This window comes from Neofelis nebulosa, chromosome 9 (assembly GCF_028018385.1).
Source record: "Neofelis nebulosa isolate mNeoNeb1 chromosome 9, mNeoNeb1.pri, whole genome shotgun sequence".
NCBI lineage: Eukaryota > Metazoa > Chordata > Mammalia > Carnivora > Felidae > Neofelis > Neofelis nebulosa.
The window spans coordinates 6,999,890-7,027,342 of NC_080790.1; the positions used below are offsets into that span (position 1 = coordinate 6,999,890).

Sequence of the window (27,453 nt, forward strand, 5' to 3'; positions counted from 1 at the left end):
GTATGTCAGGTACCCAGGGAGAGGAAATTGCAAGAAGTCATGGAAGGACAGAGCAGGATGACTCCTGCCTGGCAAGCCAAGGATGCTTTCCTGGGGAACGGTACTGAAGCCAAGACCAAAAGGGCGAGTCCACCAGGGAAAGAAAGGACAGGGTTCTAAGTAGAAGGCCTAACATATACGTTGAGGTCCACGGGAAACAGAGCAGAATACTCAAAGAAATGAAAGTAACTCACTGAGGCTGGAGTACAGAACGACACAAGAGGTGTGAGACTGGAGGCAGGCAGAATTCGGTCAAGGAAGGCCATGGAACTAAATTAAGGATTTGGACTCTAGATAAGGCAACAGCTGTAAGAAATTTCAATGTGACTGCAGTGTGGAAAGTGGGCTAAAGGGGAACAAGACCGGAGTCTGGGAAATTGGCTAGTAAGCAGACAAGCCATCCAGGCAGAGATCATGAAAATACCCCCAGGTTCCTGGCATGGGTACCTGGGTAGATAGTGGCACCACATTCACGGAGATATTAAAAAAAAAAAAAAAAAAAAAAAAAAAAAAAAAAAACACGAGTAGGAGCAGGTTTGGGGGAAGAGATGATGGGGGACAGCTGGATGCTGAAAGATTCTGGAGTTCCATACTATATCTTGTTTCTTATACAGTTTGCAATTACGCTGTTCCTTTACGTAAGACTTTTCTGCATTTAGTCATCATACATTTGCAGTTGTCAGTGATAAGTCACATAGTGATTTCAGGCAGAGAAAGCAAATCTGTTTTATACAATTTTCAACACCGACATGAGCAGTAAAAAGCAGCTGATACTTCATTCCTTCTACATGTTCTCAAAGGAGGAGGAGAAAACTGGAGCTTCAGGCTTGCAGTAAACTGGCTTTCTCCATGTAGGTGTGAAGTAGCCTACAGATCTGATAAACCGTCCATTCCATCCTTCTTTTACACCCAAACTGTTTCATCTCTGGGATCTGCTTTTATGGCCACTGACTGATACTATATCCATATTTCTTTCATCAAGCCCAGAGCCGACACTTCTATGATAAAACCAATTTTTAAACAATCAGGTGTTGTATGAGAAGAGTCTGGGAACATTTGTGGACTTTTACTTAATTTTTCTTTTTACAATAAATTGCATAACTTGCAAGTATAATGCAGAACCACTGTAGCCCTTGGCCTACTCACCACTGCTCTGCTGGGTGGAGTACAGAGTTCCCCAAAGTGACACATGAGTGTCATGCTCCTACTTCTGATGTCAGACGTGAAAAGGAAAAAGGCAGGACTGCTGTATTTAGTCTGCTTGTGCAGAAGACACAGGAGACCTGACCGTTCTTCAGGACTCCCCAAATTATGCAGAAGGGAGTGGCCTGGCCAGGTTACTGTGAAATGGGCTCTGGATGTGCGTAAATCCCTCGCTGGGGCTAAAGGATGAAGGAGAGCGGTGCTCTCTGCCGGGCAGTGGACCCCAGAGCCTGGGAACTAAAAACTTAATTTCATGGGTATACACCAGTTAGGGGTGATGGAGGATGAGCTGTCTCAATAATTCCTCATCAAGAACTCTTCACCAGGGCCAAGATTCTCCAGCAAGACCAGCCACATGGCAACTTTAAGCCCAAATAAAAGTTAGCACAACCCAAGGGAACCTGTAAGGAAACCGAGATCCGTCCATACAGCTCTGTAGCTGAAAGGGACGCAAATCCAAAATAGGCAGTGAACTACTTCCACACCTTCCAGCACCTCCGCTTATTCCTAACCACTGTACCCAATACTTTCTTCTCATCAAACAAATAGATGGTAAGTAATTCTGAACTTATATTTGAAGTGCCTGTGAAGAGGAGACAGAAATATCAAGTGGGCAGTTGGATACAGGAGTGTGGAGCTTCGGACAAGTCTAAGTCAGAGATACATATTTACTAGTTATTAGAATATGTAAGTGAAAGGAGGGCAGCAGATGAGACTTGTCAAAGTCGACAACCCATGTGGGAGGGGAGGGGAGGGGAGGGGAGGGGAGGGGAGGGGAGGGGAGGGAAGAAAGAAAAGAAAAGAAAAGAAAAGAAAAGAAAAGAAAAGAAAAGAAAAGAAAAGAAAAAAGAAACGTGTGGGAGGGAGATACCACTCTCCTTGGTTAATTTTAGGACTAAGTTAAGGTATATAAAAAAAAGCATTTGATTTCACTTCCCTACCTCAGTAAAATCTATTCTCTACTCTGGTCCCTCCTTCCCTCTATCAGTCTTTTTTCAGACTTTCTTTAAAGTATACTTCTAACTGAAAACACCATCTCTCACAAGTACAAATTGGTAAAGAACCCAAAAATCAACCACCCTTGGCCTCAGAGGACACCTACACTTACTGTTCTGGAAAACTCTGTAAAGGCCAAAGGGATTTCTCTCAATGAAATACAGTTTATCTCTTTGACTAGTTCAAAGCAGACTGGCATTAAATCTCTCTTGGAGCAGTTAGGGTGGTTAAGTGTTTCGGTTTCAAAGGAATGCAGCCTGTAAGCAAAATTAACATCAAAAGAGGAAGCCAGATGTCAAACCATTGAGCAAAATGGTGGCCAATAATGAGAAAGGAGCACTGCAACGTGGAGAATCCCCACACCAATAACCTCCAGGTAAATTTCAAAACGTTTCTGATACAAACTTTCATCCCTCATCTATGACCTATATTTTTTTCCCTCCACCCACTACATCCTCTTTTATTAAAAGTAACACAAAAGGAAAACACTTTTGAAATCAGAGTGAGACTTATACACCCCAGCCGCAACTTCAACAAGATATCATCGTGACTAAGTTCACATGACTCATAATTTTCCTGAATTATGCAATTCATAACAGTTCAATCGAAATCATCTTGGGTGTCCCATGGAGTACTTCAAAAGCCAGGATTCTAGTATGTATTTCTATCCTTCAAAGACTGTTGTCAAATCCCAATCACTCCTGATCTTGGGGTTGTGAGTTCAAGCATCATGTCGGGGGTAGAATTTACTTAAGAAAAGTAATACTGAGGTTACAGTAGCATTTATAGAATAAGTAGGCTACCATAAACCATGCTCTTTAACTATAAAACTATTCTTTGATCTTGAGCAGTTAAGCAACCAATCACATCCTAAGCCATCGAACACACACACACACACACACACACACAGAGTCATTCTTCAAAAGAAAGAATACCCACAAGGCATATATTTATCACTGTGACAACGGGACAACTCACTACACCTTCCTTAGATTCATTTTTTCCTGTTTTATTTTAAAAACTAAAACATGATCTCTCAGATTCCTTGCCACTCTACAGCCTCTAAGTGCCCCCGCCAGGAGTGTCCTTATTTTCCCTCTTCATCTACCTAAAGTCTGGGCTCTGACTATCACCTCCCTCAGGGAGCTTCCATAACCTTCCCAGGCCAGGTCGGGTGCCTCCTCGTGGTAACAATACTTGCCATGAGGCACTTGTATCAGTCTCCTCCATGTTGCTTTGGAACTGTCCCTTTGGACCTCTCTACACGACTAACGCGAAAGCTTCGTCAAGATGAACACTTCCTCTTCCTATTGCCAGCCACTTGCATACGCTACGTGTTCTTCTAACATCTGGTGAATACATGGATAAGTCTACGCATTTTTCTGGCACTGGTGGTAGCCACATCACAAATACAAAGCACACCGTCCAACACACACACACACACACACACACCTCTACGATCTGTAAATGTTGTAGAGGGTTCATCTAGAGAGTAAGGTTTTCCTCCACTCTGTGTGCACCCTTAGGATTCACATGCTACTGACTTTCCAGCTGTGAACACGAGCGTGTTAATAAAGGTGAAACAGCCGTGTTATACTGGTGAAAATATAATGTTAATGTCTCAAAACACCCGTTCTTTTTATCAACATTTATCCTTACGAAGGAGATCCTTACCCTATCCCTCCATCCTGACCACCCCTCCCTCAAAGTTCCCCTTCAGTCTGTACTGACTTATCACATCTCGGCCCTTCCTAACGAGCTCCCTTGTCGTTCATTAAACTACTCACCTGTAATCCATTTCAATTTGAGATAACCACAAAGCAGCTGTTCCAGTGAGGACACTCAACACCTTTAATACCCTCAGTCAATTACAATTTCTTCCCCTTAAATAAAAGAATTGCCAGGCAAACTAATGTGAAGGGTTTAATTAGCTATAAAGAAAGCCCACGTGGTGTCTCAATCTTCACAACACCATATATGGAATCATGGTGGTACTTGGGGACCAATACAACTATGAAAAAATCAACCCTGCACGCTGGGAAAATATACTAGGCTTCATATGTAATTACTAATTAAACTGTTTTACATGTCAACTTTTGGAAGGTAAAAGACCCCAGGACATTGTAACTTTACACGAACTTCACATCTCTGAATATACGTCCATCCTGAAAATCCAGCCTCTTTAGAAAATCTAAATAAGAACTCTCTACTTTCTGGGCTCAAAACTGATCAAACCGGTCGTCTCTGAGAACTTCTTTGTTTTAAAATGGCAAGGAAGGCTTTCACGCAGCACCAAAAAGTCCACTTGGTAGGTTTAAGCGCCTCCTCCCAGCACCTCCAATAAGCTACAATTTAAATAAGTACCTGCTTAAAAGTTCGCAAAACACAAGTTCAAGGTTGAGCTCTCCGGTCTCCGCCTTCCAACCAGATTACTACTTTAAGTACCTCCTACAGCAGAAATTCTAGTTCATTTTGGAGAGCCAGGGAGAGCTGTGGGGCTCTGGACCCTTCCCATCCTCCACCAAGTCCCGGTTTTCGTAGGAACCCCTTAGTAGGACAGGGACCTGCACCACATCTCCCTCCCCAAACACGAGCCAACATCCCCCCCCCCCCCCCCCCTGCTTCCCTCTTTCCCGAACTACTCCCCAAACACAAACTCAGGAGGCCGACCCCTCCCCGGGCCTCAGTCACCACAGGGGGCCCTTCCAGTATCCCTTTCCCATTCAGAAAGTCAAGCCGGTCCTCCTACTTTCCCTAAACTCCGAGGGCCACACCCCCTTCCTGCACTGAAAACTTAGGGACGCGCCACCGTCCTCCAACACCCCGCCCCCAAACACCTGAAAGATCCTGCTCCCCTGCTCTTCCCCGAAAGCAGCGCGCTCCAGGCGCCCGGCGCCTGTCTAAGCCAACTCTCCCGGGTCTTTACCGAGTCGCTGCGGGGAGCCGAAGCCCGGCCCGTCCGGAGGTCGCGGCGCCAGCACGAAAGGAACCACGCTGGTCAGGAAGAGGAGACACTGCCTCATGTTCCCGGCCCGGCCACCGGCTCCAGCTCTCTGGGCAGCCTTCGCCTGACGGGGGGGGCGCTCAGGACACCGCTCACATTGGGAGAGAAGGGAATCCGCCCGGCCCGGCCCCTCAAGACTCCGACTCCTCCCGCGCCGCCTACCGGAAGACTCTAGACCTCGGCTCCAGGTCCCCGGAAGTGCAGGAAGCGCTCGGAGAGGGCGGCTCAACCCGCTTCCGGCCGCCTCCGGCCCCCGCACCGCCCACAGCCGGAAGCCTGGCCCTGCGCGGCATGCCGGGAGGCCTTCGCTGGCCCCGCCCCGTGCCGGCGCCCCGCCCCCTCAGCGCCCGTCCGCCCTCCCGCTCCGTCTCCCCAGGGGCGCGGCCGGCGCCTACACGGCCTGACTCGACCCATCCAGGCCTCGCCTCTGTCCTCGGGTGACCGCCGCGAGGGAGGCGGGAGCTCGTGACTAGGCCCTCAGAGGCGCGTCGAGCCGCCTCCGTCGTCTGAGTCCCACGTCTGGTTAGGATCCCCGTTACGCTTTTCACTCCACGGCTGTAGAAAGCGCCCTGCGGCCCAGGGCCTACCGCGAGGGGCGCCTGGGCTGGGACGCCGGTTGGAGGCGGCCCAGCTTCTGACCCGGGAGAATCTCTGTCCACGCGCCAGGGTCCTGGGAGACCAGCCTCCCGGACGCAAGTGGGGTGTCCAAGCGGGCCGTCCGCGCCTAACGTGCGGCCACCGGCGGCGTCCCTCGTGATCAACAAGGCTTGGTGGCGAGAAATGAAAGGTAGCCTTCTGGACGCGAGTTTTCTCGTTGGCCCCGCTGTAGGTAGAGGGTCTAAAAGCTTTTACAGAAACTGGAATCCTAGCCCTAACTCCTCCACATCTGTGAGTACAGAAGCTAGAATCTTCCAGCCAACTTTCTAAAAAGTCAGTCCTGCTTGGTTCGTTTAGCTTAGATTGGAGAGTTCCCAAAGCAGTTTGTATCTTGTGTTGCAATCCTTCTCATAATTTTAGTAGTTGAGTGTTTATAGTATTGAAGAAAACATTCTAATAACATTTGATGCGTATTGCTATTTTGGTTCAACTAAAATTTATACAAGTAGGACATAACACATTTCCCACTTGAGAGTGAGTGGAACAGCCTTTTCTCCATTATGAAGTGATAACTTGTTGGGAATAGAATATAGCCTTGCTTGGTGAACTTTCAAGGCTGGCTCCTAATAAAATACACAAACGATGGTTTAAATTTAGGTTCATTGTGGTAGGGCCTTAGTAAAATCTCAGCACCTTTTCCAACCGTTGTTATCCATAGTCACTGGCTTTGTGCATTTTTGGTTTAACTCCCAACTGGTTCATCTGAGGTAGGCCTTCATTAAATAGAAACACTGATTGCGTGCCTAGTCAAAGGTAGGCAGAATTTTGCCTCTGCAAATTGTACCCAACTTAAGAAAAAATTGTATCTTGGGTGGCCGTCACTTGAGCATCCGACTTCGGCTAGGGTCATGGTCTCACGAGTCAAGAGTTCGAGTTGTGCATCGGGGCTCTCTGCTATCAGAGCAGAGCCCACTTTGGATCTTCTGCCTCCCTCTCTCTCTGCCCTTCCGCTGCTTGTGTGCACTCTCCCAAAATAAAAATAAAACATTTTTTAAAAATAAAAAAATTGTTTCCCAAAAAAATGTGACCATTGTGTACAATTTTTTTTTTTCCTGAACACCTAGGCACCATACTCTCCAGCTTATAAACTTTATTTAGATCTTCATTTATATTCTTTCGGTGTCTTCCACGGCTCTACACTTGCTCATAGAAAACACTTAGCTGTTTCATAAATGCCATTTTTAATTTTTTTAGTGTTTATTTATTTTTGAAAGAGAGAGAGAGACACAGAGTGCAGCCAGGGGAGGGGCAGAGAGAGAGGGAGACAAAGAATTCGAAGCAGGCTCCAGGCTCCAAGCTGTCAGCACAGAGCCTGATGCGGGACTCAAACCCATAAACCGCAAGATCATGACCTGAGCCGAAGTCAGATGCTTAAACAACTGAGCCACCCGGGCAGCCCTTTTTTTTAGGTAGGTTCCATGTCCAGTGTAGGGCTTGAACTCACAATCCAGGAGTCTTCTGCTTTACCAGCTATGCCTGCCCAGTGGCCCGGTAAAAGTGAAGCTCCTGGTCTACTTTCTTTTTCATATCCAGAAGTCCTAATTTTCAGGAATTCGAAGCAATCTCTCCCGTTTACAAATCAGGACCCAAATTCCAATTTGATGTTTGTCTTTCATTTCTCATTGTCCATAAGATAGATAAATAAGTAAAATAAGATGAATGAGCACCACGTGGGGGAGGTAAAGAGTCAGAGGAACATGATAAGAGGGACATATTGGATAGGAAAACTAGGAGTCTGAGCCAGTTGTCTCCAAGCTTTTATTCTCTTATCCCAAAAGAATTGATCAGGATGAAAGGATGAAATTTCCAGCATAATATAAACACTTTTAAAATTGAATTTGTTAAAAGTCCTTCTTTCAGATTTACCCAATGGGATATAAATATGAGAGATCTGGTAGCTTCCATGGCCACTGGCCTCTCAGTAGCCCCCAGTGATCCCTGCTTCCTGATACGCACACTCTTGTATAATCAATCCCCTTCAACACTGGACCCAGAGTTGGTCTGTATGACCAACAGCATACAGCAGAAGTGATGGTATTTCACTGCCAAGATTGTGAGAGACTGTGTCTTCCATCTGATGCGCTCACTTGGCTTGCTCACTCTCTCTTAGGTCAGACTTGCTGAAGATCATATGAGTGAGCTTGGAAGTGAATTCTCCAGCCCTCGGCGAGCTATGAGGTGACCACAGTCCCTCAGCCCGACAGCTTGACAGCAACCTCTGGAGACCCTGAGGTAGAAACACTGAACTAAGCCATTCCCTGATTCCTGACCCTCAGAAACTTGGGGAGAGAATAAACGTTGCTTTAAGCTCCTAAGGTAGGGGTCATTTGTTACACAGCCACTATTATCCACTTAAAAAAAATACAGCCAGGGGCACCGGGCCGGCTCAGTCTAGAGAGCATGTGACTCTTGATCTCAGGGTCATGAGTTCAGGCCCCACATTGGGCATAGGGCCTGCTTTAAAAAAATACAGGAGCAGGTTGACTAGTATGATAGGAGACAATAGGTTTCACTAGGCAGAGAGGGAAAGATTAGAGCCTGAGGTCCCTGGGGGGGGGGGGGGGGACACCCATTTTGGAATAATGCTGGGCATGTCTGAACACAGCAAACCCCCTCAAGTTTCCTCTTAAGACTGTAAGACCCCACCTACTCCCCCTCAGGGTTCCCCTCAGGAGTTTGACAAAAGACCTAAGTGAGGCCATAGGCCACCCCTCTTTCAATGGACACGAGCCAATCAGGAATGGACAAGCCAACACCCAGAGCTATCCGCCCAATAGGGTTAGGACCTGGGGAGGAACCAGGGGGAAGGGGAGGTGGGCGCTGACGATAACCTTATAAAACAAGGACCCTTGTCTAGAGTCACAGGCATTCGCTTTCACAAGTCCCCTCTCTGTAAAGAGAGCTTTCCTACTATTCTCCCTTTCTAATCTTATACTCTAATAAACTTTTGCCCGCTGCTCATTCTGTGTCCACCTCTCCATTCTTCCAAGCGCCGAGACAACGAATCCTAGGGATTGTGGTAAAAAAATCCTGCAACACTAGGTTCCTTTCCTTAACACCAGAAGTGGTTCCTTTAATTTAGAATTCAATAAAGATAAGTAAAAGATACTTGAGATTCACTGATCTGCTATAAACTGAATTGTTTATAATTTATATACTTAATGCAAGTGAACTTGAGAATAAAATATAAAAAGTAATGGGGTGTCTGGGTGGCTCAGTCAGTTGGGCGTCTGACTTCAGCTCAGGTCATGATCTTACTCATGATCTCACTGTTCGTGAGTTCGAGCCCCGCATTGGGCTCTGTGCTGGCAGCTTGGAGCCTGGAGCCTGCTTCGGATTCTGTGTCTCTCTCTATCTCTGTCCCTCCCTCCCTCATGCTCTCTCTGTCAAAAATAACCATTAAAAAAAAAAAATGTTAAAATATAAAAAGTAAAATACTTAGAAATACTAAACGCATATAGCCACATCTGGTTCTGGAGTTAACTACCAAATCCACACAAGTGTTGGTAAGATCTTTTGTCTAAATGACCAGAGAGACAGCTGTTTGGTTCTAGCTGAGTTGGTTTTTTTTGGTTTTTTTTTTTTTTTTTTTACTTCTTCTGTCATCCTAGCTCTATTTCTCTTATTAGCCACTCTCTGTCCTAATCCCACCAGTACTTATAGATGAATAGTGCCTTCCTCACTCCATTTCTAAAATGCTAATTATTCCTACGTCTGTACGTTTGTTTGTTTTTTGTTTTGTTTTGTTTTTGTTTTGTTTTGTTTTTTTTTTGCCAGTGAACAAGTCTCTGTAAAGCTAGCACTTACTTCAAGAAACGTGAATTAGGGGCGCCTGGGTGGCTCAGTCGGTTGGGCGTCCGACTTCAGCTCAGGTCACGATCTCACGGTCCGTGAGTTTGAGCCCCGCATCGGGCTCTGGGCTGATGGCTCAGAGCCTGGAACCTGTTTCCGATTCTGTGTCTCCCTCTCTCTCTGCCCCCCCCCCCCCCGTTCATGCTCTGTCTCTCTCTGTCCCCAAAATAAATAAACGTTAAAAAAAAAATTTTTTTTTAAAAAAAAGAAACGTGAATCAATTCACAAATCTCCATCAGATAACAAACGCCATTCCTGGAACACAACTATATACAAAGTTATACACCAAGAATTCTAGATTCCAAGATTTCAGTTCGGAAATTTTAACCCATTGCAGGGTCTTTTAGAAAGAAACATGAAAAATATACCATGCATGGAGCAGAGCAGAATATTTGAGGATCCTCACTGATAAACAGATGATTCTTTTCTGGATTTTTTTAATGGGCAAAAAAAGAACCAGGCCTGATAGAAACTGGAATAATATTTCCCCCCAGGTTCAATGCGAGAAGAAAACCAATCATTTCATTGAAAATATTATTTCAAGGAGATTCATTTCTAAAATTTTAGTAACCATTTCTTTTTTCCTCCCTCCTCTCCCCGCCCCCCCCCCACACTTTATTTTCATGACTTTTTATTAAAAAAATGTTTTAACATTTATTCATTTTTGAAAGACAGAGAGAGACAGAGCGCAAACTGGGGAGGGCCCAAGAGAGAGGGAGACAGAGAATCCAAAGCAGGCTCCAGGCTCCGAGCCGTCAGCAGAGAGCCCGACGTGGGGCTCAAACTCACAAACTGTGAGATAATGACCCGAGCTGAAGTCGGATGCTTAACTGACTGAGCCACCCAGGCACCCCTTATGACTTTTTCTTATTAGGAATCTTTATCACGGGATTATTTATAGTGAGTCACTGGACATTGTGAGCAGAGGTATCATACTGCCTATATATATATATATATATATATGCAGTATATATATATATATCATATGCCATAGAAAAAAGGGAGCTATGGGGTGCCTGGGTGGCTCAGTAGATTAGGCGTCTGACTTCAGCTCAGGTCATGATCTCGCGGTCCGTGAGTTCGAGCCCCGCATCGGGCTCTGGGCTGATGGCTCAGAGCCTGGAGCCTGCTTCCGATTCTGTGTCTCCCTCTCTCTCTACCCCTCCCCCGTTCATGCTCTGTCTCTCTCTGTCTCAAAAATAAATAAACGTTAAAAAAAAATTTTTTTTAAAGAAAAAAGGGAGCTGTGTTGGTTCTTTTTGTTCTTAAATCCCTTCTCTCTCCCTTGAGATCTCAGAGTAATTGAACCACATGAATAACTGAACACAGAGAGTAGATTGGATAAAGAGAAAAAATGGAAACTTGTGCTGGTTTGAAATTACCTCAGGTCTAAAGTGGCCATAAGTCATTACTCTTGGGTTGACAGGCCCCAGAGAGGAGGCTATCGCCAATTACCCTCCAGATCTTCAGTGGCCAGCGACCTTAATTGAAAACCTGTTCTATTTAGCACTTTTCAGAAAAACAGAACTCAGTTGTTGAATGTTTAAAATCTGGTAATTCTACTGGTATTTTTTTAAGGAGAATATCCCCAAAGGCAATGAAATCACTGTCTCAAACACATATCCACACCCTCATGTTCACTGTAGCATTATTTACAATAGCCAAGGTACAGAAACAACCTAAGTATTCATGGGCAGAAGGCTGGATAAAGAAAATGTGGTATACACATACAATGGAATATTATTCAACCTTAAAAATGGAAATCCTACCATTTGCAACAACATGAATGAAACTGGAGGGCATCATGCTAAGTGAAAGGAATCCAACACAGAAAGGCAAATACTATATATGTATAAAGCCACTCATACGTGGAATTTTTAAAAAGGCAAACTCAAAGAAGCAGAGAGTAGAATAGTAGTTGCCAGGGGCTGGGATGGGAGGGGAGGGAATGGGACATGTTGGTCAAAGGCACAGACTTTCAGGGTGCCTGGGTGACTCAGTCCATTGAGTGTCCGTCCAACTCTTGATTTTGGCTGAGGTCCTGATCTCAGTTTGTGAGACAGAGCCTTGTGTGGAGCTTTGCACTGACAGCATGGAGCCTGCTTGGGATTCTCTGTCTGCCTTTCCTCTGTTCACATGTTCTCTCTCTCTCTCTCTCTCTCTCTCTCTCTCTCTCTCAAAATAAACAAACTTAAAAAAAAAGAAACAAACTTTCAGTTTCATTCATTTTTTTAAGGAAGGGACTCTTTTTCTTTTTCTTTTTCAATTTTTAATGTTTATTTATTTATTTTTTTTAATTTTTTTTTTTCAACGTTTTTTATTTATTTTTGGGACAGAGAGAGACAGAGCATGAACGGGGGAGGGGCAGAGAGAGAGGGAGACACAGAATCGGAAACAGGCTCCAGGCTCCGAGCCATCAGCCCAGAGCCTGACGCGGGGCTCGAACTCACGGACCGCGAGATCGTGACCTGGCTGAAGTCGGACGCTTAACCGACTGCGCCACCCAGGCGCCCCAATGTTTATTTTTAAGAGAGGGAGAGACAGACTGAGTGCGACCAGGAGAGGGGCAGAGAAAGAGGGAGATACAGAATCTGAAGCAGGATCCAGACTCTGAACTGTCAGCACAGAGCCTGACACGGGGCTCGACCCCATGAACTGCAAGATCATGACCTGAGCCAAAGTCAGACACTTAACCGGCTGAGCTACCCAGGTGCCCTCTTTTTTTTTCTCTTAATGTTTATTCATTTTTTGAGAGAAAGAGAGCATGAGTCGGGGAGGGGCCGAGAGAGGGACACTGAATCCGAAGCAGACTCCAGGCTGAGCCGTCAGCACAGAGCCCCACACGGGTCTCAGACCCACAAGTCCTGAGATCATGACCTGAATCGAAGTCGGAAGCTCAACTAACTGAGCCACCCAGGTGCCTCGAACTTTCAGTTTTTAAATGAGTAAGTTCCAGGGCACCTGGGTGGCTCAGTCGGTTGAGCTTCCGACTTTGATTTAGGGCATGATCTCATGACTCGTGGGTTCGAGCCCCGCGTGGGGCTCTGTGGTGACGGCTCGGAGCCTAGAGCCTCCTTTGGATTCTGTGTCTCCCTCTCTCTGTGCCCCTCCCCCCCTCCACCCCGGTCTGTCTCTCAAAAATAAATAAACATTAAAAAACAAAATGAGTAAGTTCCGGGGGATCTAATGTACAGTATGGTGACTAGTTAATACTGTATTGTATACTTGAAATTTGCTGAGCGTATGTGTTCTTCACCACACACAAAAAATTAACTCTGTGAGGTAATAAACGTGTTAATTAGCTTGATTGTGGAAAGCATCTCACAACGTATAGGTATATCAAATCGTCATGTTGTACACCTTAAATACACAGTTTGTATTTGTTGATTATGCCTCAATAAAGGTGGGGTGAAAAATGGTACCAAAGAGACCGACATTCAACATTTGCCCTCAAAGGACTTCTATTTCAAAGATGAAAGGTACATAGAAACAAAAACACACACAATGTGATATTGGCCTAAGAACAATACTGGATTCAGGCAGTTTTTGCACGTTAATTCTTTAAAATAGAATGTTCACTTTGGAATAATTTTAGATTTACAGAAAATTTACAGAGTTCGCACACAGTTCCCACATACTCATCACTCCGCTTCCCCTAATGTTCACATCTTACATAACCATAGTATATTTGTCAAAACTAAAAAATTAACATCGGATTTCACAATTTTAAGGACAATGTATCTTTTTTTTTTTTAATTTTTTTTTTCAACGTTTTTTATTTATTTTTGGGACAGAGAGAGACAGAACATGAACGGGGGAGGGGCAGAGAGAGAGGGAGACACAGAATCGGAAGCAGGCTCCAGGCTCCGAGCCGTCAGCCCAGAGCCCGACGCGGGGCTCGAACTCACGGACCGCGAGATCGTGACCTGGCTGAAGTCGGCCGCTCAACCGACTGAGCCCCCCAGACGCCCCGTTAAGGCCTTTCACGGACCGCGAGATCGTGACCTGGCTGAAGTCGGACGCTCAACCGACTGCGCCACCCAGGCGCCCCAAGGACAATGTATCTTTTTATGGCCTTTCAAAATAGTGATCAAACACATAAAATTTACCATTAGTGACATTCAGTACATTCAGTATTTGTACAACCATCACCACTATCTGGTTCGAGAACATTTTAATCACCCCGAAGAGAAATTCACACCCACACTGTCCATTACCCCCACCTCCCAGCCCCTAGCAAGCACTAATTAGATCACACAGTTTAGCACTAATGTTCTTTTTCTGTTTCCCAGTCCAACTCAGGGTACCACACTGCATTTAGCTAAAAAGTTAACTTTTTTTTTTTTTCAGTTTATTTATTTTTTAGTAATCCCTGCACACAAGGTGGGGCTCAAACTCAAGACCCTGAGATCAAGAGTCGAACGCTCTTCTGACTGGGCCAGCCAGTTGCCTCAACTACATTAACTTTTTACTCTTTCTTTTTATTAATGTTTGTTTATTTTTGAGAGAGAATAAGACAGACTTCAAGCAGGGGAGGGGCAGAGAGGGAGACACAGAATCCGAACCAGGCTCCAGGCTCAGAGCTGTCAGCACTGAGCCTGACATGGGTCTCGAACTCCCAAACTATGAGATCATGACCCAAGCCAAAATCAGACACTCAACCGACTGAGCCACCCAGGAGCCCCCACTTTATACTCTTTAGATTTCATAAAGTTGTTTCAAAATATTTCATTCTGTAGGGAAGCACTAGTTGAGGTTGCTTAATTGGCGTCCAAGGTAAGTGTCCGGCGGGATCCTTCACTACCTCCCCTCTGTACTGGTCTAATAGCTTCTGAAGTGACTTTCTTACCTCTGGTTGCCCTCCACCAACACCTCTACTGTTCTAGGGAGCACTGGCTTAATGTCTTCTCATGGCATGTTTCTTGCTTCTTTTATCGTCAATATTTGCTTTAACCTGTCTTGTTGTCTACTGATATTTTACTTTTCTTCACCAGAGCAAAATTCCTAAGGCAAGGATCCTGCTGCCTTCCATAGCAAGTAACACTGCTGTGCATAAGGAATTCAACAGTATTTATTCAATAACTATCAGTAAGTTATCTGACAGCTAGATATCCCACAATTTCCCATTTTTAATCAAATAAATGAGACCATTTTAATGCTTGGAGTGGGTAGAATCGTATCATCTCCAAAAGATAGGTTCAAGTCCTAACCTTCGGTATTTGCAAATGTGACCTTACTTGGTAATAACGTCTTTGCAGATTTAATCAAGCTGAGAGTTGGTGTTCCTGGATTGCAATGGGCCCTAAATCCAATGACTAGTGTGCATATGAAAGAAAAGCCCCCCCCCCCCCCCCCCCCCATGTAATGATGTTGAGGCAAAAGTTGAAGCAGGGGCACCTGGCTGGCTCAGTCGGTGCGACTCTTGAGCTCAGGGTTGAGCTTGAGCCGCAGGATGGGCATAGAGTTTACATTTTTTTTTTTTTAACATTTATTTATTTGAGAGAAACAGAGCATGAGCGGGGGAGGGGCAGAAAGAGAGGAAGACACAGAATCTGAAGCAGGCTCCAGGCTCTGATCTGTCAGCATAGAGCCTGACGCAGGGTTCGAACTCATGGACCGGGAGATCATGACCTGAGCTGAGGTCGGGTGCTTCACTGAGCCACCCAGGCATCCCAAGTTTACTTTAAAAAAAAAAAAAAAAAAAAAAAACAAGAACAAGAACAAGTTGGAGTAATGCAGCCACAAGCCAAGAATGACCAAGGGTTGCCCACAACTACCAGAAGCCAGGAAGAGGGAGGCAAGACTCTCTCCTAGAGCCTTCAGAGGCAGAATGGCCCTGCTGACACCTTTGATTTTTGGACTTCTGACCTACAGGACTGTGAGAGAATAAACTTCTTCTGTTTGAAGCCACTGGGTTTATGATAATGTGTTACACAGACCTCACAGACCCATAAGCTCATGGCAAACACCAGGGGGTTTCGTCCCCCTTTGCCTTTTCTTCTGAAATTCCTCTTGCCCGGAACATAGTTCTAGCTATCAAAAACCTAACCACCCTTCAGTGGCCAACTTAAGCTATTGTTGTAGATTCCAGGTCTCTGGGACCAGTTTTTCACACTTGTCACCTTTAGAAGATTCCAGGGTAATGGAAAAAGAGTAGGCAGAGAACAGTTAACCAGAAGAGTTTAGGAGACAATTAAAAAAAAATTTTTTTTTAATATTTATTTTTTTTTTGCAACGTTTTTTTAAAATTTATTTTGGGGACAGAGAGAGACAGAGCATGAACGGAGGAGGGGCAGAGAGAGAGGGAGACACAGAATCGGAAACAGGCTCCAGGCTCCGAGCCATCAGCCCAGAGCCTGACGCGGGGCTCGAACTCACGGACCGCGAGATCGTGACCTGGCTGAAGTCGGACGCTTAACCGACTGCGCCACCCAGGCGCCCCTTTAATATTTATTTTTGAGAGAGAGAGAGAGAGAGAGACAGAGACAGCATGAGCAGGGGAGGGGCAGAGACAGAGGGAGACACAGAATCCGAAATAGGCTCCAGGCTCTGAGCTGTCAGCACTGAGCCCGACGCAGGGCTCGAACGGACTGACAGTGAGATCATGACCTGAGCCAAAGTCGGAGCCTTAACCGACTGAGCCACCCGGGTGCCCCATGGAGACAATTTTTACTGCACCCTGAGAATTAGTCAATCCCCTAATCCAAACCCAACTAAGTGAAGCTTTGAGGCAGATTTAATAAATTTCAACAGTATCCATCACTTTCCCCAGGTTCTTCTAAATGCTATGTCGTTGCCACAGCAACCCTCCTAGCAAAGGGGGCAGAAGGACCAATGCGGACTGGTCCAGGAGCTACATCTCATCCTTTATTATACCATAATTGCTAAGTTTCTGCTCTGTTCTTTGAGGATTTCATTGTGGCTTAGAAAGGAGGGCATGGACTTTGCAGCCACACAGCCTGGACTTGAACACTTGGCAATTACTTTGACAAGTTACCTTGTGTTTAAAATAGGGAGTGAAGAGTACCAACCTTGTAGGGATTTAATGAGAGGCTGATGTTGTCAAGCAATATGGGAAAATAACTGTAGCATTTTGGTTTGTTTTTTTTTTAATTGTAATGTTTTCATTTATATTTGAGAGAGAGGCATAGAGTACGAGTGGGAAGGGGGCAGAGAGGGAGACACAGAATCAGAAGCAGGCTCCAGGCTCTGAGCTGTCAGCACAGAGCCAGATACCGGGCCGAACTCAGGATGGTGAGATCATGACCTGAGCCGAAGTCGGTGCTTAACCAACTGAGCCACCCGGCGCCCCATAACTGTAGCATCTTAAAGCAATTTGTTGGAGCAGCAGAATGATAAAAGGAAAAATAGAAAAACCACACATTTTGCAAATATTCGGTCTTCCAAAGCCCTTCTGATGGAGGATGATGATGTCAGGTAGCCAGCAGAGAAGAGAAGAGTTTACATTTTCTTCTCCTCCCTTCTCCTCCAGGCTCCCAAATTTTAATATGAAAGCTGTAGTGATTTAATCGCTATTCTTCAACTGATTCCATCCTCTCTGAGAAGCCCTGAAGCCAGGTCACACGCTAGGCATGGACCCAAGCTCTTTGCTTCTGTTCACAGTTGGGGAAAAACTCTCCTTGTCCTGGCCCCCATACACTGTTCAGAGAAAACACGTTTATTGGGCATGGGGACTGACTCCACTTAAGGAACCTTAGTTCACGAATCTGTTCCCACAAAATAAAGTAACTGGTTAACAGTCTTGAAGGATGTGTTGCTTCTGGGCAAATTCCAGTCTCTTCTTGCTTGAGGCTGAACAATAAAATCCACAAGAAACTCCCACGTTTTTGACCTAGCCCAGCGATTTAACCTCTGCGCCCACTTGCCAAGGCTCCGATGGAGTAGCTGTGTGCCTGGCCTCCTGCCCCTTCTCCCCCCCCCCCCCCCCCCCCCCGCCTGCTGGCAGAGAGCCTGTCGTGAGTCACACGTAAGATAACCGAGGCATCAGGCTGCAGGAAGCTGAGAGCAGAGCAGCAAAGCTGGAGGCAAGTGCGCCCTGAACCGAGCGTCAGGATCTTGGGGGAGTGCTTTTTACACCTTTGAAATAGCTCAGGGGTTTTCGGGAAACAGGCTGGCTGGAGGCCCGAGGAGTGCAACCCCATCCACAGTTGGTGCTCAGTAAGTTTATTAAAGAAACAAATTGAGGCTTGGGGAGTCCTGGCAGATAAGGAATGAGCCCATCGTTTTTATACAAAAGCGGATCTTTTACCCATAATGTGGTTTAGGAGGAAGAAGTGACAGAGCTGGGGTTATCTGTGCTCCAGACTCCTTTGCTCTAAGGGGGTGGCACTCCGGTTGTAGCTGATGGGAATGGCGTCCGTAGTTGGGCAGTGGGCAGCGTACCTAGCTGACCACGGCATTGCTGCAGGGAGCCATGAGGTCAGGGTCTAGGATCTTGATCAATGAGATCTGCTTATAAAAACATCCTAGAATCTAGGCAACAGAAGGAAGCACTCTCACTTCCATGCTGTTCAGGTTATACATGAAAACCAGGGACACCTGCTGGTCTGACCTGCATGGTCACCATGCAGTCCTGTGCTTTGCTTCAGAGGGACAGGTCACGCTGAAGAGCCAGAACATAACAGAGCTGCCTGGGGGGTGGGTGTGGGGGGACATTACCATTTATTTATTGGCTTACTCTGAAGCAGTACAGATCAGACAAGTAAGTTGACGCTGCGGCTTATTGTTGGTATCACGCACAGCCCTTGATGCTTCGTCGATATGACAATCTAACTATGTATTGACTTATATTCTGCCTGGTTCTAGAAATAATTTCGAAGCAGACATCCATTAAAGATGCCACGGAGCCTAGCTGGCTCAGTGAGTAGAGCATGTGACTCTTGATCTCAGGGTTGAGTTGGAGCCCCATGTTGGGTGTGGAGATTACTCTAAAAAAAAAAAAAAATCTTAAAAGAAAAAAAAAAAAAAAACTCCAGTTAGTGACATAGACATAAACTTTAAATATACAAAGGAATGCAGTTGTTATCCGGTCTGGTGATGCTGTTTTCAGCCACAGCACTCTATCCCCCAAAGGAATCTTTTGCAGAAACAATGCAAATACCTATTTTACGTAGATCAAAGCAGGGTTTGAAATACTCCTGGAACATCGTCATAGTGTTTCTGAACTTTCCAGAAAGAAGTTCAGAGATTTTCTCAAAGTCCCCAGCAAGTTAATAGCAGGAATGATGGCCCAGGCCTCTCTGATCTCCAATTTGGGGCTCTGTCCACCTCAACGGTGGTTAACCCTTTAGACAACTCCTAAAACGGGGCCCCAGCTGAGACAGGCTAGTTTTTGATTGCTGGCTGACAGAGGAGTGTGCAGTCCAACAGTAGATAGTGACAGGAACGTCCACACAGCACAATATATACAAAAAGAACAGCTGGACCACCAGTTATTCACCAGTTTTCACCTCCAATGTGCCTCAAAAACAGGGCCCTCAAACCCCTAAGGCAAAATTCAAGTGAGTTTTGGGAGACTTGAGAGGATACAATGTTCCCTTTTACCGCTAGGAGCTCTTAGCTCCTGGAGATGTAGGGGCATACTTGCTCTTGAGATTCTTCGAGGAAAGAAAGATAAAGAGGGCAGCCTAATTTGGGTTTGTGATCTCTCTTACTCTGGTTTAAGCTTTGAAGAATTGAGGAGGAAGTGATTAGCATCCCATTTCTACTTTAGAAGTGACATCTCCCTGGAGCCATCAGGAACTTTTCTTCACTTTGAATTGAGTTAGCAACGGGGTCTCTTCTAGCTTTCCTTCAAAGAAACAAGATTTTGAAGGATGAATAGGAACTTGCTAGGCAGAAAAGGAAAGGACACGCTAGGTATAGGGAGCAGTACTGATAAGGACCCACAAGCACGACTCTGGATGTGCCACACTGACACAGCACAAGTTCTAGATTTCTTGCCAGAAAAGCTGAACCTGAATCTAATGCAGCCTCTTGAGCTAACCTCCACTTATAGGAGATATGGATGGGGGATAGCGAAACCAGCTACATAAAACCGCAAGGAAGCAAAAGACAAATCTAAAATGGGAGGCAGTCTAAAGGAACCTACCCCTGCTTCTGCAACAAGCCCACGTCCCCACCCAGAGAAAGAGGCACGCTCTAGATTAAGAGATGTGAAACGCCACAAATGCAACATGTGGTCCTTCTCTGAACCCAGATTCCAACAAATCGCTAAAAATAGATTCTTGAGGCAAGTGAGGCAGTAGGACTACGAACTGTATAGACGATGCCAAAGAATGAATGTGATTTTGTTAGGTGTGAAAATGGCCATTATTATCGAAGACATTGTATTTCTTAGGAGATGTACACTGAATTATGGAGTAAAAAATACATAATGCCTGTTATTTGCTTTAAAATACTTCAGCCAAGAGCAATAATTTCATGATAAAGAATTAGGGCAGAACCATACCGTGGCATGAAACACAGTACATTATGGAAACATCTCCCAAGTTCTATCACTGCCTGATCCCTTGTTTTGTTCACCTGGCAGAAGGGCTGGGATCTCAAAATCAGGTATCTATTGCATGCACGATGCATAAATTTTCTCTTCTGATCCTCTAACAACCCTTTGAAGCATTATCCCCGGTTCACATTTGAAGTGACTTGCCCAAGGTCACAAGATTCAAATCCAGAGCCATCTCACTTCACCCGCCTAACAAGCACCTGTGGGCTTTGTCAGACATCCAGGAACTCTTCTGGCAGGTGGCAAAACGGACGGTAGCCAGCATCCTGAGCCTACTTTCCCACACTTCCGCAGGCTGCACTCGAGTCCCATTCCTAAACTCTGACATTTGTTAGCACACCGCACACATTTCATTCACTGATGAGTATGTTGAGCCGCTACGTGGGGGCAGGAACTGTGTTTTGGCGTGTTGGTGTTCCATGCATTCATTACACACATCTCCTCACTTGAGAGGTGAAGCCAGCCCTTAGAGATTTTCAAATCTGTTACCAAACACAGGATTGGAAATGTACTAGGTGAGCAACAAAGACTTGAACATCATTTCTCTATCCTTCTCATTATTTGATCTATTAGAAACTTAAGCAAAACGTGCAGAGCTCACTTTGGGGTATCTGTCACCCCGTAAGAAACCCTTGTGGTTTGGTCTGAAATAGCCTTTTCATCTTCTCTACAGCCCTGCACCTTAAAGGCACATGAAATATGTGAACACAATACTAAATGACTGCATATTACTGCTTCTATTAGATCTTTTTTTTAAGTTTATTTATTTTGAGAGAGACAGAGCGAGTTGGGGAGGGGCAGAGAGAGAGAGGGGAAGAGAAGGAATCCCAAGCAGGCTCCGTGTGGCCAGTGCAGAGCCCGATGCAGGGCTCGAACTCACGAAACTGAGAGATCACGACCTGGGCCAAAACCAAGAGCCAAACACTTAACTGACCGAGCCACCCAGGCGCCCCTATTCGGTCTCCTAAAAGTCTCACTCGTATTTTACTTTTGCTTTAAAATCAACAATTTAGGAGCAGGAGGGATTGGTGAATAAAAATAGAGGAAGGAATTCAAGTGCTCTAGCTTGTGATAGGAATATTGGGCCCTCAGTTTGACCCCGGCGACTCACAGAACCATTAGCTCACAAAATGCCCTAACAAGTTCCTGGGCCCCCTGCCTCAAGATTGAGGCCAATCTCCCGACACTGATCTCCGGCTAACACCGAATGTAGACCTCTGGCCTCATACCAGCCAGATCCCTAATCTCTTTATCTAAGACTTTAAGGATCAAGTCTACTAACTCATCGCCTCAGCATCTTGTCAAATCACGAAACCTGCTTGATCAGGGTAAGAGTAAACCTGTGTTTTTACTCTTAATACAAAATCGTTGATATGGGCAACAAAAGGACAGAGGCAATTATCCAGAGGGCCTCTGGTGCTCTTGTGCACATACAACCCAATCAATTTCAGCGGCTGAAAGGAAGACCCTCTCCTTCATTAGCTTCACAATGTGCTGCTCTACCCAGAATCCTTTAACTTTACTCCCCTGCTGTGAAACTCACTGGATCTTTACTTTGGCTTTAAATAACTGTTCAAAGTTCCTTAAAGCAGTAGTTCTAGAAGTACCAAGTCCTGGCCAGCATCAGCATCACCTGGGAACTTGTTACAAAGGCACATTAAGGGCACTACCCCACACCTCCTAAATCAAAACCTGTTTTAGCAAGCCCTCCAAGTACTGCTGATGCGCTAACATTTGATAGTTATGGCCTGGAGGCACCATCAATCACTCACCAGTTAACTCTTGAGAGACAGAGGCATTTCTTCTTGGCTTGTTCTCTGGGTCTCGATTCTTCTTATTTTAACACAATGACCTCTCCCCATTTTATTCCATCAGAGAATGCTAATTAGAAGCAAAACTATAGCTTAATTTTTTTTTTTTTTTTATAACTTTGCATTCCCAAGTTACACCGTCATTTTCTTTTTGTGTCTGCGTCCTTGAAAATCTAGGGCAATAGGTCTATTCAAAGTGTGGTCGATTTTCTTATCCGCAAGCCTTTTCACTTTGTTGGAGCTTTCCAACTCTGAAATTAGGCTTCTTTTCCACCTGTGTTCCACAGGCATCTATTCAAATCCTTTACACTTGGAAATGCTAACACAAAGAGGCTCACGGGCAGAACAGGGGGTCTATCTTTGTCACAGGGAAGAAAGCTGATGAGGAGAGATGGGACTCTACAGCTATGGAGTGAAAGTTCCCAGCTCTAGTGCCCAGTAGCCCTTGGCTCCTAGCAGGCTCTCCGTTAGTGAAGGTATGGGTGGATGATGGATGAACGAACGAACCAAACAACCAACGAAGGAAGACGTAAGTTAGACCTTAAGCTTCCAGGCCGCCACTGTTTCCGCTAGGTCACCGGCCCTCAGGTTCTGCAGTTGTGGGAAGAGGCAAGTCTAGCCTGGGAGAGTTAACAATCTGGTCCCATTCAGAGTGTCAACTCTCAAGTGGTGGCGCTGCAGAGTCGGAGAATGCCAAGTCTTCAGAAATCCTTCCAGTGACGGGGCACCTGGGTGGCTCAGTCAGTTAAGCATCCGACTCTTGATTTCTGCTTTGGTCCTATCTCACGGCTAGTGGGTTCGAGTTCCGGTGGAGCCTGCTTGGGATTCTCTCACCCCTCCCGCTCTCGTGCTCTCTCTCAAAAATAAACCAAAAAAAAAAAAAAAAAGAAAGAAAAAAGAAAAACCTTTCCAGTGAATCCGAGTTCCAGAATAGCTGAAAGAACAGCGTATGTCGAGGGGCAATGGCCGAAACACACAGCCTTGTCTGAAGACCCTCCCTCAGGTCTAGGAGGGAGAAAGAGCACTCACCAAATCCAGATGGTAAAAAACCTGGTGATGGGAGCTCAAAATGAGAAACTAGTCAGCTGGTGTGGAATGAATGGCAGGTAGCTTCACAACACACGCTCACTTGCAGGATCCACATCCACACACACTCAGAAATAACGTTAACCGGAGCCTCACTAAGAGGGCTTCATTCCTCTATGTGACCGCAGTGGAAGCCAGGCTGCCCTCTGAGTGAAATTTCAGCTGGCTTTAAACAAACCTCCTCTAGGTTTCACCAGTGACATCTAGGAAACAACAGAAGACTCACAGAAAGAACAACGAGGACTTTTGTACAGGCAAATATCTATCAATAACCACAACAGGGTGCTTCTAAATAGCCTAGGTGACCATGAAAGCTACCCTCAGTCAGGGGCACATATCACAAGCAAGAACAAAGCAAATGCCCTAGCGAACTAGAGCACCAAGCCAGCCCCCCACAGCCCAGCATGGCAAACAACGAGCCTACAGCGGATCGCTTTATGTCTGAATTAGCAAGGAAATTACGAAATCTGTAGTTCAAGTTATAGTACTTAACCCTTTTGATGAGCAGGAGTAAGATCTCCAGATATTCCTGAAACAGATGTATTCCAGCTCACACAAAAGAATTTCAGAGCCTAGGGTAGTGAGGCTTACTGTACTTTTTTTTTTTTTTTAACTCCAGGCTCAACCCTGAGTTTAAGTGCGATGAGTAATTCCAATCGCATGAAAGCCCTTAAAAAACCTCTTTGCTAGTTGGGTAAATCCTAACTCTGCTCTGTTTCCAGGGTTTAAGTACTGCCTTGGTAGTCTTAGGCCAAGGCTGGGATTACGCTGCAGAAAGTGTCGGAGAGGAAAGATAAAAGAATTAATCTTTACACAATCCTTCAAGCAATGCGAAATAAAAACACCACTTTCAAAAGTGGGAGTCTCCCCTTTTTTCTAAAGGGCATTAATGGACTCATTGCTCAGCACATTCCTAAGCAGAAAAGTGTTGCCAAGATCAAAATGCTGTAAGCGGAAAGGCCCCAACCATTAAAAATGGTTATTATTCACTACAGTAAAATGATCAACGCACAGTCCTAGAACATGGATTGCAAAGAAACCTGTAAGATCACCCAGAAGAAATGGTTTCCAAACTCATTTGAACTCAGTTTTACATAACACTACTCACAGAAACTGACTTTACAAACTATTACCTTTATTAACATGCCATATATTTTCCACGCTATTATTTTTTTGATGTAAGCTTTACACCCAACACGGGGCTTGAACTCACCACCCCGAGACCAAGTCACACACTCTACCGACTGAGCCAGCCAGGTGCCTCGATTCTTCATCCTGTTAAAAACTAACCAAAAAAAGCTGGCAGCGACCCATTAAGTTTCTACAACCCATCATCTGGTATCTGGTTTTAGCCTAAAATTGGGAAAAGTACTGATTGACTGTCACTGCTTCCATCTCCCCCAAAAAAGGGGGCGGGGCGCAACATACCACAGGATCTAGGAGTACCAGGTTGAAAGCAGCCTACTCAGGTTCAAACCCTGATGCTACTGCCCGTCCTTAGCTTCTGTGCTTCAACTTTCTCCTCCTTTTAGAGGAGTCCTTTCAGACAAATCTAACCCCCAGATTTTATTGGGAGTTATATTTGTGAAGATGCTTAAAAAAACAGGACCTGTCGAGATGGGAAAGTCGGGCCTCAATATGTCGGCCCAAGACCGCACACAGCAATACGAGTGGAAGCCTGGGCCAGCGGACCGGCAGCCCAAAGCACCGAGCATGATTAACACGGACTGCTATTCAACGGGAAGCATACGCAGTAAACCACAGATATGACCAAAAAAATGCTCGGCCACGAATGTTATTTCCTTACTTTCTAAAGGTTGTCAGAGGGCTCACACCTTTAAAAAAAAAAAAAAAACTAGAGAAGCATAAATTAAAGCCTTCGTTTTCTAAATCGGAGTGACCAAAAGAATTAAGAGTAATTTTCACTGAAAATCCTTTTCAATTTAGCCAGTAGAGAATTACGGAGAATTTGGTTATTTGCATCTGGTTCTTTTGTCTAGTTCCAAGCCAAACGTTCGTTAGTTGCTGGGCCCTCAGCTAAGTCAGTTGGTCTGTTTGGACTCCGTACGTTTCAAACTGTAGCACCTGTGGCAGGGGAATAGTGGCACAGAAACGAACTTGGTATAGCATCTGAGTTCAAACTCCAGGCCTGCCATTTAATAGACACACGATTTTTGATAATTTCCCCCCACCCTGATCAGATGTCCTATCAGTCAAGGGGAAATTTACTTGGCAGGGCATTTGAGAGGATTAAATATGAATGGGCAGAGCACATGATCAGACACCACAATCCATTCAATCAGTACTGGTTCCCGGTCAGTAAAACAAAAGGGCTGGACCACTTATGGATATGCTCAAGGTGTTATAATTTAAAAAAAATTTTTTTTTCCAACGTTTTTTATTTATTTTTGGGACAGAGAGAGACAGACAGAGCATGAACGGGGGAGGGGCAGAGAGAGGGAGACACAGAATCGGAAACAGGCTCCAGGCTCCGAGCCGTCAGCCCAGAGCCCGACGCGGGGCTCGAACTCACGGACCGCGAGATCGTGACCTGGCTGAAGTCAGACGCTTAACCGACTACGCCACCCAGGCGCCCCAAGGTGTTATAATTTTAAATGGAAGAGGAGGAAATCTTCGCTTTGTTCTCTGGGTATTTATTATTACTTATTCCCTTCAGGCATTAGTTCTAAAGGCATATAGTCATTTGCAAGTGAAATGTAGATAAGCAGTAAATGGCAAGACGGCTTCAAACTGGATTTCATGATGATGATCTTCACATCTTCAGGTACCAGGTTCCCTAAGCACCTGCTGAATGGATCACAAAAAGTTAACTGTGGTTTATATAAGTACTTAGTTGCAATGTCCTCAAAACTCAATAGTAATACACAAGATATACATACATGGTAACTGTCCACTTGCAAAGCTCATTAAATACAAATCAGAGAAGGGAAGAGGATAGATGTAGGTCAGAATAAAACATAGAGCATAACTGCCTTAATCAGATTTTAAAGTGAAAATCTTCCTGAACGATGAAGAAGGATGAAGTTAGGTGTTAATTTTAATATATTCAGATGACACTCACCTATAATCAGTCCGAATAAAACCAGGCTCACAATTTGACAAAAACAGTCCCATGGCATGCCTGTAATAGACCCTCAAATGTTTCTGAATGTTTGGCTTTTTAAAATAAGTGACTACATTTAAAAATAAGTGCATTTAAAAATAAGTGACTACAGGGGCGCCTGGGTGGCGCAGTCGGTTAAGCGTCCGACTTCAGCCAGGTCACGATCTCGCGGTCCGTGAGTTCGAGCCCCGCATCAGGCTCTGGGCTGATGGCTCGGAGCCTGGAGCCTGTTTCCGATTCTGTGTCTCCCTCTCTCTCTGCCCCTCCCCCGTTCATGCTCTGTCTCTCTCTGTCCCAAAAAATGAATAAAAAACGTTGAAAAAAAAAATAATTAAAAAAAAAAAATAAGTGACTACAATTCTGATTTTCTCAAATTATTTTTACTACTAGAAATTTTACACATCTTTAAATGGTCTTTCTAGTGTTTTTCATGATTTTAAAAAACAAAAATAACAGTCTCTACTGATAATTAAGTTTGATACACATGAGTGTATTCTACCAATCCTGCCCCCAATCAAAAAGTAGTTTTTCTTTTCCAATCTAAAATCAACAAACCATAGCTCACTGCACTGTATGTTGAATAGAAATCCCCAATGCTCGTCAATGTTAGAATGCAATCCCCCCAATTATTTTACTAAAACCTAAAAGACATTTAAAAAAAAACTCTGCTAATTAAGTTCGAACTACAAAGCAGGTGACATTTAACATTTCTGACGTCTGAAAGTAATATAAAAAGTTTAAGTTGAAGCCTATCACCCTTTCCTCCACCAGAAACTTTATTCATGTATTTTTCCCCTGAAGAAAGGTGTTTTCTCTCCTACTAGGTTCTCAGCAAAGATCTACAAAAATCCTCTACATCTAGTGCAAGAAGTCCCCGAATCAGAGGATTAAAAGGAGATAACACAGGCTGGACTCTTTGCAAGATGCCGATTTCTGCTAAAGCAAGGACATATTTATTTAAATTTGAGACTAAACACTGAGAATAATCTGCTTTTTAAGAAGGAAGGCTACTTTGGTAAACTCGGTGATTACTCAGAACTTACCAGTACTTGTTACAATGTGATGATTCTTTCTTCTAATTCACAACGTTTTTTCTAGTGTCTTGGGGCGCCCTGGGTGGCTCAGTCAGTTAAGCATCCGACTTCAGCTCAGGTCA

General features: G+C 44.9%; 1 protein-coding gene and 1 long non-coding RNA gene across 4 annotated transcripts in view; one reads left to right on the forward strand and one right to left on the reverse strand.

The window, feature by feature from the left end:
* The window catches only part of ADAM17 (ADAM metallopeptidase domain 17), a 52,806-nt gene extending 47,399 nt beyond the window's left edge, over positions 1-5,407 (reverse strand). For all 3 annotated transcript variants that reach the window (XR_009248170.1, XM_058682504.1, XM_058682505.1), the window contains exon 1: positions 5,165-5,407. Coding sequence is in view for 2 of the 3 variants with exons in the window: in XM_058682504.1 (XP_058538487.1) it covers positions 5,165-5,261 (97 nt within the window). In the remaining variant the exon portion in view is untranslated. The remainder of the gene's footprint in view (positions 1-5,164) is intronic.
* A 122-nt stretch (positions 5,408-5,529) lies between these two features.
* LOC131484336 (uncharacterized) lies at positions 5,530-27,197 on the forward strand. Its single transcript, XR_009248171.1, has 3 exons — positions 5,530-6,029; positions 8,010-8,215; positions 27,122-27,197. It is a non-coding gene; the product is annotated as an uncharacterized LOC131484336 (long non-coding RNA).
* The last annotated feature ends 256 nt before the right edge of the window (positions 27,198-27,453 follow it).